General features: G+C 43.2%; 1 protein-coding gene across 3 annotated transcripts in view; it reads left to right on the plus strand.

Moving 5' to 3' along the window:
• DPP6 (dipeptidyl peptidase like 6) overlaps nucleotides 1-24108 on the plus strand; it is a 526589-nt gene that overhangs the window by 120102 nt on the left and 382379 nt on the right. Inside the window, exon 1 of one of the 3 annotated variants that reach the window (XM_085050255.1) lies at nucleotides 18684-19024. The exons of the other annotated variants lie outside the window; for them this stretch is intronic. Coding sequence (XP_084906381.1) covers nucleotides 18824-19024 — 201 coding nt within the window. The 5' untranslated portion in view covers nucleotides 18684-18823. Of the gene's footprint in view, nucleotides 1-18683; nucleotides 19025-24108 lie in introns of those variants that run through there. 3 annotated transcript variants of the gene reach the window in all.

Below are 24108 nucleotides of genomic sequence, written 5' to 3' on the forward strand. Positions count from 1 at the left end.
TGGGTCATCAAGAGAAGCAGGTTTTGGAAAGATTAAAATGTAGTTTGTAGTTGCAATATGCCATATATTTTGCTGCATTGTAGTACACTTGTGAAATGACTGGTGGTGCTTTGAAATGTCTGTGGTATTCATTTCTGCCAGAGCCATGAAAGATGTTTATAGACAAGGGCATCACAGGTAAAATCCAGTCTGCAGGAGGAGAGTGAAATATTGCCCCATTGTATAAAGAGAAAAGCTTACTAAAAGATCAAAATGCTGCTCATTTAGACAGCATGCTGTGGCTGTACTTCCTTTACAGATAAACAAGAAGCCTGGTTCTCTAGATATAAATAATCCCAGGGATGAACATAATATCTCAGAAATGTTCTATTCCCCTTGCTAGTACCCATCTGGGTTTAATTTGTTGTTCTTGGGAGAATTCAGTCCTTCTTTCAGTACATAGAGGCCTAATATCTGGACCTGTGAAAAGACTCTGAGTGGACTTTGGATCAGGCCTGAATTCTGGCTTTATACTGTCAAGAGCTGGGAAGTCCTGCATGTCTCCAGCCTGGACTGAGGCTCCAAACTTTGCCCTGCCAGTGCTTTGTGTCTGCCTGTTCATGTGTCCCAGCATATGCCCATACAAGCACTGAGGTATTTGGGAGCATTTTCAAGGTGAATCTGGAGTGTTGGAAATCAGCTTCTCTCTCCAGTCATGTCTTGGTGTGGATTCAGATGAGCTGCCTGAACTTCCTCTACAGCAGTATGGAGGTCTTGAGGGTAGGATGAGGAGGCAGGTGTTATCTGTGCCTTAGAAAGAAGGAATTGCACCTGATCCCCTTTGGACAATGCCTGTTAACCTTCATTTTCATCTGCTTTGTCCATCCCTGGTCACTCATGGACAGATTATCATCACACTGTCACAGTCCTGCTATGGAAATGCACATTTCCAGATGAAACATTCCTCCTTTTGAGGAAAGATTTTCACTTGGCATGGCCAGCTCAGGATCTCCACTGGTCATTTTGAGGTCATGGATGGTGCACAAGATGCCAGCTATGATCTATTGTGCCGGGAGCTTGTCCAGCACAAGGATCAAGCTTGCCTCATTGAGCTGAGATCAGAAGGGTGCCTGACCTGTGTGCCCATTAAGAGCTAAGGCAATTACAAGAATATTCTCCAGGACTCTGGAATGAGTTTCTGTTCAAAGGACTGAAATAACCCATATTTAAAGAACTGGAGTATGCTGCAAAAGGCAGAGTGGACTTTTGCCTGCACTGAAGCAAGTGATAGCTTGCAAGTGGTTTGCTGCCTGGGTTTCTGTGAAACTGATGACTTTAAAGCTCTTGAAATTCTATTGAGTAGTTAATGATATTAGGGCGTGGAGACCCATGGAGAGACAAATTTGTGAATTGTTTTAAATCTAAATTAAAAAAAAACATGTTTTCATAGCATAGGAAGCATTTCCATTCTGTTTTTTATAAATTACCTTTTCCTCCAGAACTGCCTTTCCTCAGTGCTGCAGACAGAAAACATCTCAGTGATTTGGTCTGATGATTTTAAGAAATGGATGTGATTCATCAGACACTTCCTCAGCCTACCAGAAATCCCAGAAACAGGAAAGTGTCTGGGCATAGAAATACTGCTTCTACACTCCTGCCTTCCCGTGCTGGGCTGCCCTGCATTGCAGAGCCCTCTGGCCAGCCTGTGTGCAGAAAGTCTGGAAATGAGAACTTATGGTTCTTCTTGATCAAGGGAAGTGAGAGAGGGGTGTTGCTGCTCTCAGCTACAAAACCTGCTCACCTGCTGCCTAAAGAAGCAGAGCCCCCAAGAGAAGCAAGGGGAAGCTTGCCTCTTTCCTCCCCTTGTACTGATATGTGGTGAAGGAGAATTGCTGTGTGTGAGGGGGAAGTACAAGTGTCTTCCTCTGCTATGCCCTGAAGCTTGGCAGAGCTCTGGAAGGGATACCTAAATGGCAAACTGTGATGGGAAGTGTTTTTTTTTTTACATACAGCACCATCTGTATCAGGCAACCTGATATTCAAAACATCTGGAAAGCTCAGCCTTGAAAGGCGGTGGTTTTGAAAATGGATATTCTAGTGTAGACCATCTCCTTTTCAGAGCAAAGTGGTTGGTGTGGCTTGTCCCAGTACAGTGGGTGACCTTCCCTCTCTGTATTTCAGCTCAGAGGGAGCAGGAGTGGCACAGACTTAGGAACTGACTGTGGCAGAGGCTCTGGCCAGGGCTGTACTCAAGAGAAGGGTACATTCATGCCATGAAGAAGTACAGCTGTCAATGAGGCTTAAGAAGTAAAAAATCTGGTGTAGTGATAAGACTGGGGAGAGCTGCCTGTGTCCCAGGAGGGGGATTATGGGGAAAAGCACTCTGGAACAAGAAAAAAGTGTCTTCTGGAAAGAAATGAGATATGACACTACATGGGGTAGCATGAAAGGCAGGATGAGTTAGTTTCAGCTATTTTTTTTTCTAGGGGTCCTGAATTAAAGTCTTAATTCTGCTTTATATGTTTCTCACTCCCCTAGAGGAGAAAAAAAAATATGAAGTATTGAGAAGTAGAGAAGTTTTTTTTGACAGGAAAGAAAATGATAGAGCTGGAGAAAGCAAGGAGTGAAAGAAGGATTTTAACTCTTCACAGGGTAAGGTGAGGGTGCTGTTCATGAGGTGACCTTGCTATAAAGCTGTAGCCTTGATCTTGCAAAGATTTCCGTACAGACTGAACAGCATTTCTTATGGAATGACCATATGATCACATTATTAGGATCTCCTGTTTCTAAGGATAAGCATTTTCAACTTCAGGTGCAATTCTGCTATCTCTGAACTCAGTGGGGAGCTCTGCAGGTGCTTTGCTGATGCAGGATAGATGTTTGAATAAATGGTAAAGTGCAAAAACACTGATGTTGGACTGCAAAAATTGGGTAGCAGATTGCAGCTCTGGAGTGTGTTCTAGCTTCTTGCTTTCCCTCCCCTCCAGCTGTTAATTATTCTTTCTGGTTTAGATCTTAAGGGAGGAATTATTTATCTTTTGCTATTTGTGTTGCAGTGAAACATTAACAATCTCTTATTAACTGCCTGTGCTAATTATCTCAACAGTAGCAGTATCCCTGCTCATCAGTGAAGCCATGAAGGAAGAATATGGAGCAGGAATAATGAAATCACTTTGTTGTCCCCTTTCTCTGCATGCTGAACAAAAGTAGAGTAAAAGCATGGAAGATCTTGAGCCTCCTATGCACAAAATGCAGTGTTCAAGATCTTGTAGGAGGGCAAATGTTTTGAAATGCTTCTGTGGAGAAGTTTGGGGAGTTTTGCCATAATTCAGTGTTTGCACAGCTGTCTCTCTCTACTGTGTGCATTAACACAAAACAACCACTTGCTTTTTAAAATGGAATATTTCAACCCAAAAACTTCAGTGTTTTAAAAACATTTGTGTGTAGGAAACCAAAGTGTTTTAATGTGTTAGTGTTCCTCATTTATAATGAGTGGTTGTAGGAGACCTCTGTGATACCAGTTATTTACAGGGGGAAAATTAGAAATGTCACCCAGCATGTTACTGGTGTAATTAAACCGAACAAAATATAAAGTAGGAGTGTGCAATAAATAATAGAATTATTTATTGAAAAAGCTAAGGCTGCTCGCACTTATCTACTAGAAAAGATTTTGCAATGGCAAACTTAATAAATATGCCTTTTCCACAGTTCTGTTTGCCATAAAACATAAATCCTTTTTGTTAAATAAGATGACTGAAAATGGAAATCCATGACTGATGAAGAGAAGGTGATATGAGTTATTCTAATGTGGAAGGCTGTCTCCTATCTCTAGTGCTGACCTTTTCCCAGTGAAATATATTTACCGTGTTACATGTTACTTGTTAATAATTTCAACTATTCTGGTGTGTGAATCCATAACTCTCAGCTTGAATGTGTCTTTTAAAGTAACCATGACCACTTTCTGAGAGACAAGGGAGTCTGATCATTTTTCATGTGTGGACATAACTAGGACAAATGTCTGTCCTTGAGATCCAGGTGCTTCCCAACCATTAATCTTCACAGCCCCCTCTGGGGTAGGTGCAGGTTATTATTCACACTTTTTATTCCTGGGGAAGTGAAGCCGAATCAGAAATCTTGCCCAAAATTTAATCCTGGTCTGACTGAAGTTAATAGGAGGCAAATGCACCACTTTCTTTGAGGCACAATTTCCCATGTAGCAAAGATGCATTTCAGTAATCAGGAACTCCTGTTTGTGCATCCAGCAGCCAAATCCCTTGGCTCTGGCCTGTTTGCTGACCCTTCTTGTATGTGTTGGTCAAACTGGAGTGCTCACCTGTGTGAGATGGACTTGTATTTTAAATGAGGCCGAGATGGTGTTCTACCTTCTTTTGCTATTTTTGTCTTTCAAAAAAGTCCTCACAGCAGTCCTCTAACTTGTAAAAATTATACATATCTTTTATTTTGCTCATTGGAAATGTTCATCTGCTATTTGTGACCTTGGCATAGGGAAGCAGATAGGTCTTGGGCTAATGTTAATCATGTGCAAAGGCATTTGTAAAGGTATTTAAAAGGATACCATTCTCAATGGAATAATCAGGGCACTGTCTGCAAAGTAATGAAAATTTAAAAATAACTGGTCGAACAATGCAATGCAGAAACGAACAGGCTGTAGGAAAACCCACATAGTGTCAAGATTGTCTGCCTATTTCTGGCACACTTTTTATAAAGAGAGGGAATATTGACATAGTGGCTCTAACTTCAGATGCTTTAATAAAACAATGTCTTGCTACATAGGCTCAAAGATTACTTCTGTCTCTGTGAAGTGTCTATAGTGGATTTTGCTCTCTTTTTCTGTTGCTGAGTATTGCAATATAGGGGCCAAATGGTTCTAGGCTACTGGAATGCTGAGGCTAGAGAAACACAATTTGCAGAATGAATTTCTGACTCTTCACACCTTCACACAGTCCTCATCTCACTGCTTTCCCTTTGTCATCTGTAGCTGGGAAGGAGAGGCTCAAGCATTTGCTGAGCAGGGAACATGTACTTCAGAGAGATGTTCATCAGGGTTAAATCAGTCTTTAAAAATGGGAGCAATTCCTTATTTCTGAGAGCACAGCCCTGGGCAGTGCATGCTGTGGATCATGGGTAGCAGCAACACCAGCAGCTGCTGTTGAACAGTGCCCTAAGGGAGAGGATGTGGAAAGGGGTGAAACCCTTTACTTCTCATTGCAAAGGACTGTCCCCACTAGTCACCTTCTTACAGATTGTATTCAGCCCTGCACCAGGGCAATTCTGCTCTTATAGCTGATTGCAGTACTTTGACTTCAAGGCCAAGGTCGAGGTAATCATCATCTTTTTCAATGTTTTCAGAAAGCCTTAGAGGCTGCCATGTTCTAGTGGGCAGCCAGCAAGGAGGTCAGAGCTGAGAGCAACTAAGGTTTCAAGGCTTGAAAAACTTTGTTGCTCTGAGCTGGTCTGGGTATTCAGTCTTGGAAATGTCTGCTCTGTGACAAGCCGAGAAATAAAATGAGTTTGGTTCAACTTTAGTGATTTACTTTCATTTCAGATGTTTTTTCCCCCATTCTTCATCCAAATTTCAAAATCACTTTATTTTGGGATATAAATTGGTGTTATATTCAGGCTGAAAGTGGCTGATTTATATCTTCTAACCGTAAGCAACAAATCCCCCTCCACCAATGTCTTTGAAAAGGGAATTTTCTTTTAAACTAGCTTTTTTACCACCAGCAGTTTTATCTTGGATGGGTCAGCATTTTCCAAGAGTATCATGAAATAGTTCCTGACCAGCTCTCTTGAGCACCTGATAGGAGTCAAATTAAAGAACTGTAACTGGATAAACTTTGCAAATGAGAGCTCATTTCAGTCACTATGATTTCACATATAGAGTGATTGCATGCATTTCAAAAGAAACACCATTATCATAATTCATAATTTTTTTCATGGTTTTGTATCCTCATGAGCAAATAACATTTTTTTTAAATTATTAAAAGGAGTTTCTACATAATAGGAGAGTCCTAGATTATGTTTGGCTCAGGCTCTTCATTTAGGTTGCTGTGGCTTTTTTGAAACATTTTCTATTGTATTTCGGTATTGCTTTGTGTTTTACTGACTATTCAATATATTTCCCACAGAGACCAGTTCTGTGTGTTTCCTGTAGTGAAGACTATTCAAAGAGGCTATAATCCTGTAATAGTTTATAGCAAAATCAATTTGATATGCCTTGAAAAATATTCGCTTGTATTACAGTCAAAGGAAATGTGTGTGCAGAGCCGAGAATTTATACTTGTAATGAATTTCTTGAGGTTGGAAATTCATGCACTTGTGTAATTGAGGGCCCTCTTATGTTTGACTTAATTTTTCCTTTTCCCAGCTCTTTTCAAGGAGAATCCCGTTTTATCACTGCAATTAGTTAGGAAGGTTTTTAGGATTTTAAACCTCTAGTTCAGAAGGAGCTCTCCTGTTCAGCAGTATTTTGTGCTAATTTAGCTCCAAACGTTCTGAGTGCCTCCATGGAAGTAATTAGGTGAATTATTGCTGTGCAGCTCTGTGTACAGTACCTGCCTGGCAGCACATCTTTGAGTTAATATTTAAGAACTACTGCAGCACCCTCAAGTGGTGATGCTGATCTGTATTTACAGCTGGTTTTCCCCCAATGTTTATTTCTAGGTTTATGAATAGTTTCAGTGTTTTGGGCTGACCTGCTCAGGTGTTGTCAATCCCTGCAGTCCCTACTCAGGCAAAGTGCCCACTAAATATAATTAATCACATTGGAATCTGAACAGTCTCGGGGAAGCTTTCCTTGGATTGTCAGATGATTTTAAGGAGCACATAAAGCATCCTCTGTGCCTGCAGTAACCCTGGCTTTTCTGTCAGTTGGGCTGGAATAAATAATGTGAGAACTCTATAGAAAGAGAACCCAGCATGTTGGGGTTTTCCTCTGGACTGACCTTGCAAACATGGAACAGCTGTGGAGTAAGAAACACAATTCCTTGAGCACACACACCAACCCCAGTGACATCTGTAGCAATGACTCAGGAAGAATGAATGCTATTCCTTAAGGAATTTTTGCTATCTTTTTGGTGTAGCTCTTTTTCCATGAGCTGCCTATTTTAAACAAGCAGCTGTGCACTGGATCAGATGAACAGCCCCTGGTCTGGGGCCTTGTTGCTTCCAAAATTAGCAAGTGGCACCTCTCCTGGTGTTTCCTCTCCTTCTAATTCTGCTGAACCTTGCCGGTAACAAGAGTCATTACCCTGTAAAACAAAAGGCCATAGGATAAAGCCTGAGCACCCTCCTGCCCCCAGTGCAGACCTACATGAGCAAATCACTCAGCTCGGCTGCTCTCATCCCTAAAACACTGATGAGAAATTTCATCTCAGAAATTTACTGTAAGTCTTAATGGGTGTTGTCTCTAAAGGCCTTAAGTGAAAGCAGATCTCAAAATGCTTACTCTCTTATCCCTTAAAACAGTGTGTGCTGCACAGAGTGCACAGAGGTGGGAGTGGAACTTCCCCCTCACCTCCAGAGCTGCTTTGTGTCCTGTGTGCTAATGCTGTGGGTTAGCAGAATGGCACAGCTGCTTGTTTACCACTGCAGCTTCTACCAGTTCTGCCTTATTTTCTGTATTAAACTCAGAGAACAGGCTTGGCAAGCACTATAAAAAAACCCGATTTTATTTCTGGAGGGTAGAAGGTCATCCAAACTCTTATTTACAAAATTTTATCAATCCACATGAATTTTCTTCAGATTATTATTATTAATAATTAATTTTAATTTTTTTTTAAAATTTTTGCAGTCTCTCAGGTATTTGACATAGAAAATAGAAATCACTACTATTGTAGGCTTTGTCCTCCTGTCTTTTTTTTTTACCTTTCTTTTCAAAAAAGACTAATTTTAAGTGTGCCATCTAGGTTGCCATCTATGTAAGAGACTGCATTGTGTTCAGAAGAGAAGCATGTCAGTAGAGGGCAGGGTCCAACAGTAGTGAATTTCCAAAGGGATTTGATAAAGAAATGACAACTATTTTCCAATATGAACTATATAATAGACAAAAAACTCTGTGTGATGGAGCATATTTAATTTAATGTCTGTTCTCTGATCTTAAAGGCCTGCTGTCAGCTTAGAAATCACAGTGTGATCTTTTTTATTTTACTTTTTCAATAGAAAATCACTACCAGGAGCAAAAAAAGAGAGAGAGATTACTTTGTAAACTTGCCTTAGGCCGCTCCTAAAATAAGCAGAAAGGTGCAATCAGCCCTCTCCCACCATGGCTGCAGTACTGAGCTGGGATATGCTGGCAGCCCACACTGCAGCTGACCCACAAACCTACTTTGACACATTTTGGGGCACGTGTGGGGCTTGCAGGGTGGCAGGGCATGTGGCTTCTGCTGCCTCTGAAACTAGGTGGCCTGGCTAGAGAATTGCCTGTGGTGGAGAGGGGAGCTGAGCTCAGCATGAGGATTGCAGTCAAGGTTCAGCCATGGGAACAGGGAGCCCCTGAGCCCTGGATCAAGAGCTCAGTGCAGAAATACATCACAGATAAAGCAGTGCTCCTCCAGAGCCCCCTGGAAAAAGCAGGCCAGAGATGAAATCATAGCCAGTGTACTTATTTAGAAATAGGCCTCCTTGAGTGTTCTGAAAGTAACACTATTTTGGGCTTAAGAGACTGGGAAATTCCAAAGATCTGAGCCCCTTTCAAGTGTTTTCTTTCCTTTTTCATAGATCATATAGTCATGGTATTGCTTAGTTTGGAAAACATCTTCAGTGCCAATCCGCCACTTAACCATGTCCCAAGTGCCACATCTACACACCTTTTAAATACCTTCAGTGACTTCATCACTGTCCTGGACAGCCTGGTCCACTGCTAGACAACCCTTTCCATGAAGAATTCTTTTGTAATATCCAGTGTAAATCTCCCCAGGTCAACTTGAGGCTGTTTTCTGTCATCCTGTCGCTTGGAAAAGAGATCAATCTCCACCTGGCTACAACCTCCTCCCAGGAAGCTGTAGAAAGCAATAAGGTCTCCCTTGAGCCTCCTTTCCTCCACCTCAACTGAACACCCTCAGCTCCCCCAAACACTCCTTATAAGACCTGAGCTCTGATACAAGGCGTACTCCAATACCTTCTTGCAAATTCTTTAATCCAAAGAAAGCTCTGTGTGTTTCAAGACGAGGCAGATTTGTTTTTCGTAGGAAAATCCTGGGTAATTTAAATCCCTGCACATCCTATTCTAGCCAAAACACAGTTTTGCCCCATTTTGGGGTGTCTGTCCTACTTTCTGATTTTGCCATGTCTGTTTTCCTGCAAATTTTTCCACCTCTGACAAATTGCTTCCTGCATTTGTCATAATGCGCTGCAAATGTTGGCACCACGTGTGCTTCATCTTCAAGGACCCGTATGTTTCTGGGTGACACAACTAGGCCATGCTAATTGGTTTTGAGGCGTCATCCCCTTCCAAAAATACCAAGCAACACCAATACAAGGATGTACACCAATACATCTTTGAATGGGGATACTCTTTTCTCAGTAAAGGAGGTTTTCATGAAAATAGTTCTTCCCAGAATCAGTTGCAAATTCTATTTTACTAAGTTACTGGATAGGCAAAGGTATCTCTAAATTGGGAAATAATGAGTAGAATAAAAAATTCCTGCAGAACAATGGTAAAATTCACTCGGTCTCCTGAAGTTGAAAAAGGTTATAGTGTGGTTATTTATGTGAAATCATTAAAGATGCAGTGTTGAGAAACAATTTAGTGATTTGAGAACCTTAAATTCCAAATAAATGGTGATGCTGGTTCCATCTGCCCATTGCTGATAATATTCTTATAGGGAAGGCATCAGTCAGTGTAGCAAGAGATGTTTCATCACAAGTTACTTCCCTAAGTCATGGTAGCTTAATTTTTTCAACAATTGCTTCCAATGTTGGTGCTTTTACAAAATGCAGCTCTGGTTGTGCTGCTGGAGTTGTGTTGCAGAAACGGTGATGGATTCAACAGTTCATTTTTGGACCTTGGTGAGACATTTTTAGCTGCCTAGTTGCTGCTTGTCTGCTTTGTGGTGATGAACAAGAGGATCTGAATACTGCTGTGCTCTTTTATAACTTGGAGGGAATTAGATTATTTTTCTCTGGAAAAAAAAATCTTTTTCAGAGGTTTGAAATTATAAGTTGCAGTCAGAATTTTCCAGGGTTGCCTTTGTCACACTGTTATTCAGATCATGATGAAGCAGCTTGTATTTTTTCAGTTAGCAGAGTCCTGGATTGCTTTTATCTGTGTGGAGAAATTATTGAACATCTCTAAAGTTAGTTTTCATACTTTCTTCAGCTCACTTGACATGCTTTTATGATTCCTTGGCATATGCAAATAAATATACATACAGATCTGTCTCTATGTCAGGAGTGACTAGATGTGTGTATGGCTTGTTTCACAAAGCATTGGGTTAATTTGTTTGGTTTTTTGTTTTTAAGATATTACTTAGCAAGCCAATAAGATCTCTGTCAGCTTAACAAGCAACTAGAAATAAAATGCCCCTAAATTTAGGTACATGCAGTGAATACATCAATATTCATGTGAATATCCCCTGGAATTTTCCAAAGCAGCATCTCATATTGATTTTGCCATCACTGATCTGATTTTGGTAATTCCAGTGCATATTCCAGTACCTCACATTGCTAAGTACCCTTGCAATGCTCAGTGCCTCTGGCATACATTGGAAAAGTACAGTGAAGTTAAAAAGAATCACATAATGAATTCACACATTGGTGAGTTTAATCCAGGTACATCCTAAGAGGTATTTAAAATAAAAACCACTCATAGGTTGGTTTGTTTGTTGACCCTAAATAGCTGTGGTCATAAACTTGTGTTAAATTTGTAAAGACATAATTTATTAATCTCCTATCAGTAATCAATTCTTGTTCTTGTGTCTCCCACCTTTTAAAAAATGAATGCACTGTTTGACAGCCATTTATAATCCTGTATATTTCTTGTTAGATAATGGCAGCTAACCAGAAGCATTTACAAATCTTTAAAATATCTTCCATGAGTCTCAGACATTTTAGACCTAATGTTACTGAGACAGGTGAATTGGACAAATGGTGTAATTTGTACTTGGAAAACTATGAGCAAGCTGGTAAGATTTATTCCCTAATCAATCTATGAAGGCAAATAGGCAGGAAAGAACATGCACCATCACTGAGAGTGAAGAAACACAAACATCTACCAATTTAAATTAGTCCCAAATCCAAAAAGGGGTTATTTACTTTGAGGTGATTTCAGGGAGCTTCAGACAGCTGGACTAGAGCTGTGCTCCATAAAGTTCCTGCTCACAGCCTGCGTGGCTCCAGATGACTAGAACTCTTCAGATGCTTTTCTGTTCAGCCTGAAAACTTTCTGAAGGACCCACAGTGGCAGTTCTGTTTGTTCAAAACTGCCCATGAAGACATCCCACAGCAGCTCCTCACCTGCTTGTAATCCTGATGGGAGACAGAAACTGGGCTGAGTTGTACCTACAGCCTTTAATAATGCCTGATCCAGTATTTATTCCTAGAGAACATCCAACATGCTCCCTCACAGGGAGGGGTTTTGCCAACTTCCATCATTGCTCCTTTCTCTGTGAAAGGCTGCAAGAGAAGAATATTTGAATATGCTGAATCTGTGCCAAACTAGAGGAAGAAATATATGCCTGGCAGGGCCAGAAGGAGAACAAAGGAGTGGGAGGATATTTGGTTAGCCTAAGGTAGCCTTTTTGAGATGTCCACTTGCCTAAATATATTTTTTCCTGCATATTCGTATTTCTCTCTAGGGTTTTCTTTCAGCTGGGGGTTCCAAAACCTAAAATTGTGTCATTATATCCCCTGAGTGTCTTAGTAAATTTAGGTTTTAGTTCTCTTCCAAGCAATAAAAAAACCAGTGAATTTAGTAACAGCTAGTCTGAGGAGTCAGATCTGTTTAAAGAAAATCTTTGTATTATTAAAAAAGGTATTTAAATAAAATTATTTAGTCTTGTCTGCTCCCTTTGAATCCTGTGGCATGCATTTGAAATGCTAACTCATTAAATTCCTTCTGTTTCTCCAAGATTCTGCCTGCATAAATTCTTCTTGGCAAGTAGAAATTCAGAATTTCTCCAAGGTATTTTGCTTCTGCATGCTGCCAGTTTTACAGTGGTGAGTTAGAGAGGAATTGCATCAGCTTCTCCCAACTTGGGCAATTAAGGATGTGCAGATGTGGCTCATGCACATAAATGGAGCAGGAGCCTTGTGCATCTCTTTCACATATAGAGCTGAGCATATCCCCTGCCTTGAGTCAGAGTCTGCCTGAAATACCTGACCGAGGTGCCAAGGGATGTTTCTGCAAGATGGTTACTTTTCTGATAGATCTACAACACCCTGCTTTGCCTTATATATTCCCTTTTCTTTCTGGAAACCCCTTTGAGAGATCAGATTAATCAAGCAACCTGGTTGCTGTCATGGCTTATGTGACTTGAGTACCAAACATTGGCAGGTTACAAAGCAGAGAGGAATTTGTGGGGAGAGGTTCAGGAGCATTAGCCAAGTCTCACGTGGATGCCAACAGCTCGTGGCATCCAAAGAAAAATGTATTTATCTGCAATGCTTCCCTTCCTGGCTTCTCTTGAAGACATGGAATTGGGATCTCATCCTAGCTTCTCTCAGATAAAGCTTCCAAAGACAGAATGTTAATTAAGACAAGAAAGACAGTCTGCAGTTCAAATTTCTGTTGGTATGAATGGCAATAGTAGGTTCAGGGTAGGCCAGGACCCTGATGTGCTGTACAGCTGTACAAACACGTGTAAATCAGTACTTTCTTTTCTTTAGGCTTTGCATTACATTTTCTAGCACCAGACATGCACAGACATTGTTCTTGACTCCCTTATTCTGTGTTTGTGGTTTTTTGTTTGTTTGTTTGTTTTTGGTCTTGTTTTTTTTTTTCCTCCCCCCTGCCTTTCATCACCTCACCACTAACTCCAAAATCATAAAAAAACCTGTGGGAAAGACCTTCTAGGTCATGTGGTCTATCATTTTGCCAGTTGGCAGGATTATGCCTTACAGCACATTTTCTAATGCCTCACTCAGGCTATTTATAAATGCCCTCAGCATTAGGACTTCCAACCATTTCCTTTGGAAAAAGTCCTGCTCACACTACTGGGAAAAACCTGCTGATATTCAGCTACATGCTCTTGATTTCATTTAATTAAGCCTAGGTGTGCATCAAGACTCTCAGTGCTTAAAATCACCTGTCTACTGACCACTGAGAGAACATTTATCCACCAGCTGTTGGAAGTACCCTCTGGAGCAGCTGATCTCCCTGGTTTTGAAAACCCTCCCATTGTGTGGCTCCAATTAACCCTGTACCAGCCCAGCCTGTCTCCCTGCTCCCCAGGCATGTTGGTGCTTTCCATCTCTGACAGTTTTGGTCCATTTCTTCTCTGCCTCTTTGACCTCACTTGTCTTCATCTCCTTTTTCTCTCAGCCCTCCTGGTACTTCACTGTGAACCTGCCTCTTCTAAATGTTTTTGATTTTTTTTCTTCATGGCTCCCTCTGGGCCCATCTCTTCTCCTGAAGAGCCTTTTCTTCCAATCTTGTATCCTGTAAAGCCACCATTGTCTATTGTTCCCAACACTTGAATATCAATGTTTTCTTTTCCCCACAAAAGCCTTCGTTCAAGAGCTTGTGGAAGAAAGAATTATTCTTGTGGTGCCCAAAAAACTATTTTTTTGCCGATGTTTCTCTTAATCCAGCCTGGAAAGTGATCTTGTTTGTTTAGGAATTTGTGTTTGGGTTTTTTTTTTTTTTTAAATCATTGTAAGGCCAGTAAGATTATTTTTCTGAATCGTGTGTGATTCCAGAGAGAAATATGCTTCTCTATGTCCTAAGCTCACTCACTGTCCAATGCTGCATTTCTACATCACTTGCTCTGAGATGCTGCTAGCACAAATAATGAGCTAAGAAAGTGAGCAGCTCAGCATACTAATTCCACAATTATATATTGCCCCTCCACAGCCCTACTGTCACTTGTCCTGACATGGAGCAGTGCTCCCCTCAGTACACCCGTTAGGTCAAAATGATTGATCAAATGCATCCTCAGGGACTGCTGAACTGGTGCATTTGACACTGGAAAGGGATTTTCTGTTCTGGTTTGGTTGGGTTGAGTTTTCAGTCGACATCAGGCAGCAGATGTATAGAAGGTATGAGCCTGGGGCTGTTAGAGATTCATGAGCTGGAGGTTTTTATCTTGGCTGACCATGGTAATGGGAGTTAAAATATTGTATCTTTGTCTCTCCAGTGCCTAGAGAGTTGCTATTATAAAAATAGCAGTTGCTAATAAAAAACCCAGAGGTTTTGTATTAATAAATACAGTCATTTTAGGAGAAAATACTAACTTGGCCTTTTTGGGAGTGATAGAAAAATAACCAGGATTTTCTAAAATTCCTTTAAAAGTTCATTGGAAAATGAAAATATAATTGTTTAAATAATAAAAAGTGCACCTGAACTATTGAAAAATTATTTTTTATTAAAAAAACCCTGCTAATCAGCTGCTTAATAACTATCACCACTTGAAAACCAGAAACAAGTTTAGCTCTGTCTGCAACAAACCCTATATTATTTAGATGGCAAGCACATAAATTGGTTTGTCAGAACAAAAGAATGGAACATGAATAACAATGCTTGAATTCCCTGACAGATAGAAGTAATATCTAAATAAAATATATCCAAGTGTAATACTGCTGGATTGTTTCTTTGCCAGTTTTATTCTGAGCTGACTTGTCTGAAAACAAATATTTTATATAAAGTTTTAGAGGCAGTAGGGCTTGGGTTTGACCTGCTTTTGATTGTGTTACATTAAAAGTGCTGAAATATGGGGACGCTGTTTATTTATACAACATGGGGGAAAAAAAAGTGACATTTTTATCTGAATGCTTTAAAAATGTCAGTAAAACATACTTGGGTGCTGCAGGGAAAATGTCTTAACTAACACACTTTATTTTGATGGAAATGTCACTAGTTAGAAACCAAACCTCCCTTCAAAACTTTGGATACTGAATTAAATATACAACTGAGAGACGCTTGAGGACACTGTTTGTTTTGAAGTGCCTTGATTTTTATCTTGGGATCTCATTGCAGGATTTAGGGAAAAGATTTTGCTTACATGTAAGATGTGTGTTTAAAGACAAGAATCTTACATTTTGAGATATTTTGCCTCTTTACATGTTTCATAGTGCAAACCACTCGTTTCAACTCAGATCTTGCCACAGGCTGGAAAGGTCTTTTGCTGCAGTGTAACCCTGGATGCTGATGAGGTGTTTGTTTATTGCTGTTTTGCTGCCATGTCTTGATGTTTCCTGTATTTCTTTTCTTTGGCTCTGTGTTTTCCATGCCCTGTTGGTGTGCAGGTTTTATGACAGTGTCTGGTCATATAACCAGGACGTTGTAGAGGACTCTGGGCTCCAAGTCATGCACAGATGAAGAGGAAATTAACTACTGGCTTGCAAGTGGAGGGTAGAGGAGCCTCCAGCTCTGAGCAGTGACTCAGGAGCACTGGGCTGTGTCCCTCCCTAGCAGGCAGGCAGGGCTACCAGAACACGTGTTTGTAGGGGACAGTTCCATCCTGAGGGAACTTGTGCACAGGCAGGCTGGAGTGCTCTCCAGGGTGCTTAATGAAATCATCTGGGTCCCCTATGACTCAGAAAAAATCCTCCTGCTTTCAGCAATGGCATCGACAGACTGATCCTGGCGAATCTTATTGCAGGGAATTATTTAAGATATTTCTGCCTCCAGCTGCCTGCCCAGCCCTTCCACACAAGGTCAGTCTCGCTGTAGCAGGGTGACAGAAATGTGTCTTGCAGTTCCCAACTGGTGCAAATCATCTTCCTTCACCCACCATGATACCCAGAAAATGACACTAAATTATCTCTGCTGTCCCATGGAGTGGAGAGAGCTGGAATCTGAGATGCCTTTAAATAGCTGTAATTATTTATTTTCGGGCAAATGAATCACAGCCCAAAGCTGCAAGATCAGGATATTTTGGTGGATGAGGACCATTTGGCTGTTTGTTTTCACTGAGCTTTTGAAGTATTTGACATTGCAATTTTGTGTTCCCTTAATATAATTTTTCCATGAATTGTGTACACACATACATGCACAATATATGCGTGCATGACTAGGCAAACTCAATTATGCGAAATCTTGGTTCTTAAGAATTAAAACCACAAACAATGTATGAGGATCTTAGAATTGGTCCTTAGAGGCTCTTTTGGTTTTGAATTGGGCTGTGATGCTGAATGTTTTCTTTTTTCTGTACTTTCTTTGAAACTTTTAAATTCAGACATTTAATCTTCGGTGTTTTTTTCCTGCCTAGTGGTTTTGTCTTGCCTTTTTGTGGCTTTCTTTGATTATTTGTGTCCTAGTTTTTCCTCAGAAGTTAAAAATGTATTATTTCTTTTAATTTCATTCTCTTGTTTCTTTTTTTTCCAACTCTACTTGTCACCAATTTCAAATATCATAAAGTCATTCTCAAAGCAGTTCAAGGTGGAATTTAGCTGAGCAATAGGTCAGTATTTTTGGTAGTCAATTTGTGTGTGAAACAGAAGTTACAAGGGGTCCAAGTGGTTTCTAGAAAGTTACCTCTGTTGTGATTTATGTCACTATGACATAGAAGCCAGACCTTTGCTTCAGAGCATTGTGTGCTCATCTTGTTTCTTAATTAAATGTCAGGATCTCAGTTGTGAAGATCAAAATGATTCCTTCTTTCAAGTTCCGTCAGGAAGACGATAGACTGTTTGTTTTTGTTTTCTTTCTTGATGAGATAAGGTTCCCTTTTCATCTAAATGTTAAGACTTTTCATCCCTGTCTTTGAAGACACAAATAAAAAGGAGTGGATGAAACCATTCAGACATAAAGAGATTTTTGATCAGGCAGTTTTTGAAATCATGGATGGGGGAGTAGTTGCACTTTAGAATATTGTATACATGGTCTATTGAAGTGGGGCTGATGAAATGACATGTATCAGATATGGTATTATTTTAACAATTAAAACTTTAAGCGAGAACAGTGTTTAGAGATATTTCAGCCCATAAAATCTACTAGTTAAATTATAATGAAGTTTGTGATCTCTTCAGCAGCAAGTCTCTCAGTGGGAATGGGCAAACACTGGTTTACATTTTGTGTGTTGTAATCCCATTATCTCTGGTAAATTTAGAGGTCAAAGAGAGAATTTTGGAGAACAGAAGAGGGGACAGCAACTCTGCCACTTCCCTTTAAACCCAAGCATCTGTTGCTATGGAAACCGCGGTGCCTGATGCTGGAGCAACAGGAATTGTCCCCCCTGTCCCGACGCAGCCGTGCTGGGCTGGCGGGGCCGGACAGTGCCGGCAGCTCCGCGCTGTCTGTCCGAGCAATGCCCGCTGTCCCCGGCCAGAGCGCGGATCGGGGGAGCTTCCCGGGCCGGGGGAGCAGAGTCCGGCCGCCCCCAGCAAAGCCCGTGGCGGGGTGTCCCGGCGCTGTCCCGGCCCCGGATCCCACCCTGACCCCGACCCCAGCCCCAGCCCGGCCCAGCACAGCCCAGCCCGGCCCCGGCTCCATCCCCGGCACCGGGACCGAGCTTGTTTATCCCCGGCCGGAGCCGCCGGGAGCCGCTTTGGGCGGATTTCCACTGAGGGGCGCTGAAGCACGTTTTAATGCAGCAAAAATGAATTAATACAAAAATAGTAAGAGACGCGATTTACCGGATTATTTTAAAAGGCGACGACAACAGCCACCTCCAAAAAACCCGCAACCACTCCTTCTCCCTGCTCTTGCCGGCCGTGGGGAGACGGGGGAAGGAGGAGGACGGGCGGAGGGGACAGGGACCGGGCAGTGGCCGCTGGCCGGGCTGAGCCGGCCGCTGGGGCAGGGCAGGGCAGCGGGGAGGCTTCGCCCTCCCTCCCCTCGCCCCCTCCTCCGGGCAGAGCCACCCGGCGCTCAGCGGCCTCCCAGAGCCCCACGGCTGCCGGTCCCGCCTCCCCGCCTCGCCTTCCCCCTCCCCACCTCTTTTTCTCTCTCTCGGCTGGCGATCAGGTGTCTGTTGCCTTTTTTTTTTTTTTTTTTTTTTTTGAGTTGTTTCCCCGGGAAAAAAAAATAGGCAGGAAAAAAAACCCCAGAAGGTACCGAAAAGGAGATGATTGTAGAAGAGCCCTCCTTCCCAAGAAGAGCAACGTGCTTTGAATGAGGCTTCCCAGCCTCTTCCACTCCGTCTCACACACTCTGTCACTCTGCCTCTCGCTTGTGCACACTGTTGGTATGCGACCTCGGAGGCGACTGCTCCGCCACCTCTGCCTGGGGAGCCGCTGACAGCCAGCGATTGAGCCAGCCCCCCTTCCTTTTTTTTTTTTTTTTCCTTCCCTGCTTTTGCAAACACACACGCACACCCCCAAAGCACATTTAATGCTGATCCACTCAGGCGCCATTATCGGGGGTACGTCTTCGTGGAGTGTTTTGGTTCTTTTTTTTTCTCTTCTATTTTTTTCTTCCTTCCCAACACTGGATGGTGCAGCATTCCCGGGGCCTGTGGTGTTACGGCTCGATTGCGTTTTATTATTTATTTCTCTATCTTCTCTCTTCTTCCTTTCATCACTCCCCCGTCTCTGCTCTCTTGGTCCCCCCCGCTTCTCTCCGGGCGCCGGTGCAGAGGACCGGGGAGCAGCATCCCTCCACTGATGTGGGACTGATCCTCACCCGCGTGTAGCATGCTGTAGCCAAAAAAGAAGAGAGGAGGGGAAGAAAAAAAGAAGCGGCTCTCTTTCCCTCCCTCTCCCTCGTTTCCCGCGGATTGACTTCATGGCTTCACTGTACCAGCGCTTCAGCGGGAAGATCAACACCTCCCGCTCGTTCCCCGTTCCCCCCGAAGCGAGTCACCTCCTGGGCGCCCAGAGCAGCGAGGAGGACGGCGCTGCCGGCAAGACCCCGCGTCCATTGCAACAGGAAAGCAGCCGGCCCCGCTTCCAGTACCAGTCGCGAAGTGACTGCGAGGAGGAGGATGTAAGCGCCGGTGTCGTTCGCGTGGGGTTGGGTTGGGTTTTGGGTGCCCCCCCCTCCCCGCCCCCTGTCCTGCGGGATGGCTGTGTGCCCCTCTCGCCTGGCAGCGATTTCTTGCGGTTTGTCCGCTCTTCCAGGCGGGTCTTTGCGCTCCTCATCTTCCCCTGAAGTGCCGGGGATAGTACGGGACGGAGCCCGCTGGGAGTGGAGCCGAGCCAGGACTCGCCCGCCCCCGCGCTGTCCCCGCAGCTCTCCCCGTTACCGCGCTCCTTGCGCGGCTCTCCGCTGCCCTGGAACGGGGCTGGGGGCGCGGGGTCAGCACGGTAGCAAACGCCAAGTGCCAGCTCCGTCCGGCTGCCCCCAAGCTGCGTGGCCCCCCAAGGCTCCCCCACCCCACCTTTAAATTTTTTAAATTTTTTATTTTACTATTATTCTGCGTTTCACCCTTTAACACTCTCCCGGGGCAGAAGTCTTCACCACGTCCCTCCGTCCTCGCTTTCCTGTCAGCCTCCCCCTAACCTGGCAGCAGGGAAACTTTTTAACCCCTGAGCAGCCGTTGCCGGGCCTCTGTGTCCCCCCTCCCCGCTGCCCCCGGGCGAGCCCCCGAGGGGAAGGCGCAAACTTCGGCCGCGCACCTTCCGCTCCCGCGCTGCTTCCCAGAGCAGCGACTTCAAAGGGTGCATCTGCATATCGCCTTAGTAACGAGTGACTAATCCAGGCCGCTGGCTGCCCGCTGTGTCCGATGGAGTTAAACTAGTCTGGGTCGATCGCCCCCAGTTCTTTCGGGGTGGCGAGGAGGGGGACAGGGGATTTGGAAAGCGGAAAGACTACGAGAGGAAGGGCCAGTGATAGATCAAAACATGTGGCTCCCCATCGCTGGCTGGTGTTAGGTTTGCAGAGGGATTTGAGTGTGTTTTGCCTCTGTAGAAGCACACACAAGGGGAAGCAAATGGCTGCAGTTGGGAATAATGTTTGTGTCTGTTAAAAATACTTCTTGCCCGAGTGGGACGCGTTAGCTTTGCAGCAGGGTTTAGCTTTGGCTCTGGGAGCCTTCCCAAGCAAAGGCACAGCTTCAAGCCACAACAGCAGGGCTGCTTCACTCAGAGGAGAGAGTTGTGTATGCAGGGAAATGTCCTCCGATTGTCTTTTAAGTCCCTGCCCATTTCCCCATCCCTTTGTAAAGACTTTTGTGGTCCATAGAGCAAGTGCACTTCTGTCAGCAGCGGGGCCAATCGACCTAAACCTCTCCCCGAGGTGACTGAATGCTGACAGCCCCGGGGGACAGCAGTGACAGGGACCTGAATTGACTCTTTTCTCTGACCCACTCAGTGACAACGATCTTAGCACTGCTGCTCCTTGGCCCTGGCCAACTGCGGGAAGGGACAGTGCCCCTTTCCCGGTTGCCCATACCCACTGGCGACTCTCCCCCGATGTGGCTGGGGACACGGGGTCCTTCCCGGCGGTGTGCTGGGCTCTAGGTGTCGCTGCGAGCCAGCGGAGTGCCACCTTCAGGGCTGGGCTCAGGCACATTTTCCTCATTGTTTTAATTTCGCTTTCCTGGATTTGGACATAGCAGATGTCTGGAGCCGCTTCTCTAGTCACCAGAAGCGCTGAGTCCGGAAGCAGAGGGAAGCCTGCAGTTTAGCATGTGCGAGTGATTTCCGCTGACAGGCTCCAAAATAATATTAATATGAATATTATTTAACTTCTAAAAGGAGAGATTTTTCTTTCTTTTTTTTCCCTTTCCCCCCATCAGAGTTCTGTGGCTGAAGAGTACTGCTGGGCACTGCTGTCTGTTGAGGGACACTGCTGTCTGTGCCTACCTAGATGTCATCCTTAATGAAGTGCAGAAAGTATGGCCAGAAACAGGGATTTGGGGTGACTTCTAAATGCACGTGGATACTTTGTGCGAATTGTTTTCAAAGGGGGCAACGTGTCTGAGAAAGTCCCCTGGACCGGGTCGGCAGTTCCCAGGCGCTCCCGTGCAGCAGAGACCGGGCAACCTGCGCTGGCAGAGGGTCGTTCAGGTCGGGAGGGTGAAGTCATGACGAACCAGTGGAAATGGTCTTTAAATCGTGTGTTTCTGGGAGGGGAGGTCCCGCCCGCAGGGACAGGCGCCAGCAGGAGGGGGCAGGACGGCTGGAGCTGTCCGCGGTGCTGGAGCGGAGCGGGGCAGGGAGAGCTGTCCGCGGTGCTGAACCCCTCCTGTCCCGGTCAGAACGAACTGTCCGCGGTGCTGAACCCGTCCTGTCCCGGTCAGAAGGAGCTGTCCACAGCGACGAACCCTTCCTGTCCCGGGTCAGGGGGAGCTGTCAGCAATGCCGAACCCTTCCCGTTCTGGGGAGAAGGAGCTGTTTGCTCTGCCAAACGCTCCCGGGACCGGAGCTGAGGCGAGCTGGCAGTGACCTCTTGCCCTTGTCCCTGGTGAGGTTGGCAGAGACAGAGGGCTCCTTTCCCATCCCTGGTGGCAGCAGTCAGGCTCACTCAGGACGAGCAAATGCAGCCCTGGGCATGAGACCCCCGAGGAAAAGATAAAAGTGAGGCAGAGAGCAGGCAAAAACTAAGGGCAAAGTACGAGGAGAGTGATCTGTTCGTGCAGGGTGCCAGGAGAATGTGCTATTGCTCATCATGGGCAAGGGCTAAGGCAGACAGCATTGGAAACACTTTTCTAAGCTTAGGCTTCTGTTTTCTGTTTTGCACGAGTGGGACATTCATATTGTCCTTTGTCTTTTGACATCAACATAGAAGGAAAACCCAACATAGAGAAACAAAGGGTTTTTTTTCCTGCCTACATTGGAAATATCAAAACAAAGCTGAGAATGAGACTGTCCTGTTCCTAACTTTGTCATGTGATTAACAATAGGGAGACAACTGAGTGTATTTTATGGGTTACTGATGATGACTTTTCCTATTGAAATATGTGTGCTGCACTCAGCACTGTATTTTTAAGCACCAGCACAGACCTCAATGCAGTACAAAACAGAGGGAAAGACATGATCTTGACTTTGAAGGTCACGGTATTGTAAGTAAGCATTCCGTCCACTGGAAGTACTACTGGTGGAAAAATACTATGTGAAACCCATACAGAGTTAAGGAGGAGGTAGTAACTCCTCAAAAAAATTCAAACCAAAACCGATAATGATTTTATATGACAACTGCTGACTTACAGACACCATTGAGACACACTTGGGAACACTATTTTTGTAACATGAAAGTGTAGCAAAGTAGAGGTCACAACATTCTTTTGAATTTGAAATAGTTTTTACTATGTTTCAAATCATGGCAGGTATATGAGAAAATATATATAGTAGACATATATATTATATATATATAGTCCAGCTTCTGAACAAAACCTGGATTAAATCTTGCAAATTTTTCATGTTAATTGCTAGTCTGATGAGACAATCATATTATTTATGGGAGAAGTAATAAGGAAACTAGGTCCAGTATAAATGAACCCAGAAAAGCACTTCCTAGTTGACTCAGTGGCATTACTCATATTAAAGTTAATTATTGCAAAAGCTATAAAAAAAAAATTCTGATGACATATTTACCCTGCTTTAAGATTAGCTTTTCACTAATTTATTTAGATGAGGAAACATCTGTGAAAACTCTTCGTTCAATTCAGTGTGGTGGTATAGCAGGTTATGTGGAATTTTGGTGAGATAATTTCTCTTTTTAAGACTGATAAGATCACCTTTTAGATGGTAATTTTGATTAGTTTACCTTTCAGACTGATGAATAAATGCCTCACATATTGTGGAGTGGAAGAGATTTTCTTCTACACATTGACTTGAGAACTTTTTTCCCCATAAAATAGAGCTTCTTCATCTTTTCCAGGCTTCTTCTTCGGCATCACTGTGATTAATGAGTTTAATTTTTGCAGGCAACTGCCAGGAGGTGCTGAGTAAGATGTATCATGCTGATTGTGTGTAACACTGCTCCTTTTAATTACTGGGATGATAACAATGCATTAATCAGGTGCATAAAAAATTCAACACTTTTCTCTAACATGGAATATTGATCTATTTTATAAGGCACTGACTGTAAAACAATGATCACAGAAGTTCTTTTTAAATTGAATTTTGTGTGATAAGTTATCTGTTAAAAATATTGAATCCTGCTCTGAAACATCATAACACTTTTTTACATAAGAAACCCATGCTGCATTCTTACAGGTTCATTACTTAGCCAAAACTCTTCTTGGCTTTATTAGGAGACTTAAGCATAAAAGTCCCAAGTACAAAAGTTTTCTTTCCTATGAATATTCTTTCAAAAATGAGTGCTGAATATTGCTTTCTTTTCTGCATTTGCTTTGGTCATATATTATACTTTACTAGTTGTGCAATTGATTATTCAGACTGTTTTGCCTCTTGAGAAGTTTTTCATTCAGATATAATAGAGATCATTTTGAGATGCCTCAGTAAAACTGTGGTTTGGGCTTGGATAAATTAAGGATTTAGTAAATCAAAAATTTTTTGTTAACAGAATGAGTCTGAGAAACTGAGAATCAAAGCCATCAGTGAAAAAAAAAAAAAGTAATTTTGTGTGTCGGACTTGCTGTTGCATGTAATTGAAAGTGTTAATTTTCAGTTCACTATTTTTCTAATGGGAAGAGATATTGCCTCCTAGAAATGTGTGTCAAGGACGGTGTTTCACAAAGGTTGAGGCCTGAGCTGCAGGCAACAGGCATTTCAGAAATGGGATGGTTTTTCCCTAAAGAGATGAGTGAATTTATTGCATAGAGGGATTAGTATGACGGCAGAAATCCCAACTTTGTCTAAGATATAGTAAGTTGACTTGTAACCAGGAGTCTGTCTGTAGATCTGTACTGCTGTGTGTTTGTGCAAAAACTACTGTTTAAGTCTATAAGAATCTCCTGTTCTGTCTCTTCTTGGTGAGTTCTTGGATGCTGAACTCAGTTATCCTACAGCCATTAAGATGCAGAGACCTGGAATCGTTCTTTCAGTGGAAATAGTTAGGCCCTGCTGATATTCTGTAACTCACCTTTCAAAAGGAATAAAAATTGCAGCTTGCTTCCTTCAAAAGGAATAGTTATAAACCTTATAAAAATCATGGGTTGCACT

This window comes from Lichenostomus cassidix, chromosome 2 (assembly GCF_008360975.1).
Source record: "Lichenostomus cassidix isolate B80296 chromosome 2, HeHo_3.0, whole genome shotgun sequence".
Taxonomy (NCBI): domain Eukaryota; kingdom Metazoa; phylum Chordata; class Aves; order Passeriformes; family Meliphagidae; genus Lichenostomus; species Lichenostomus cassidix.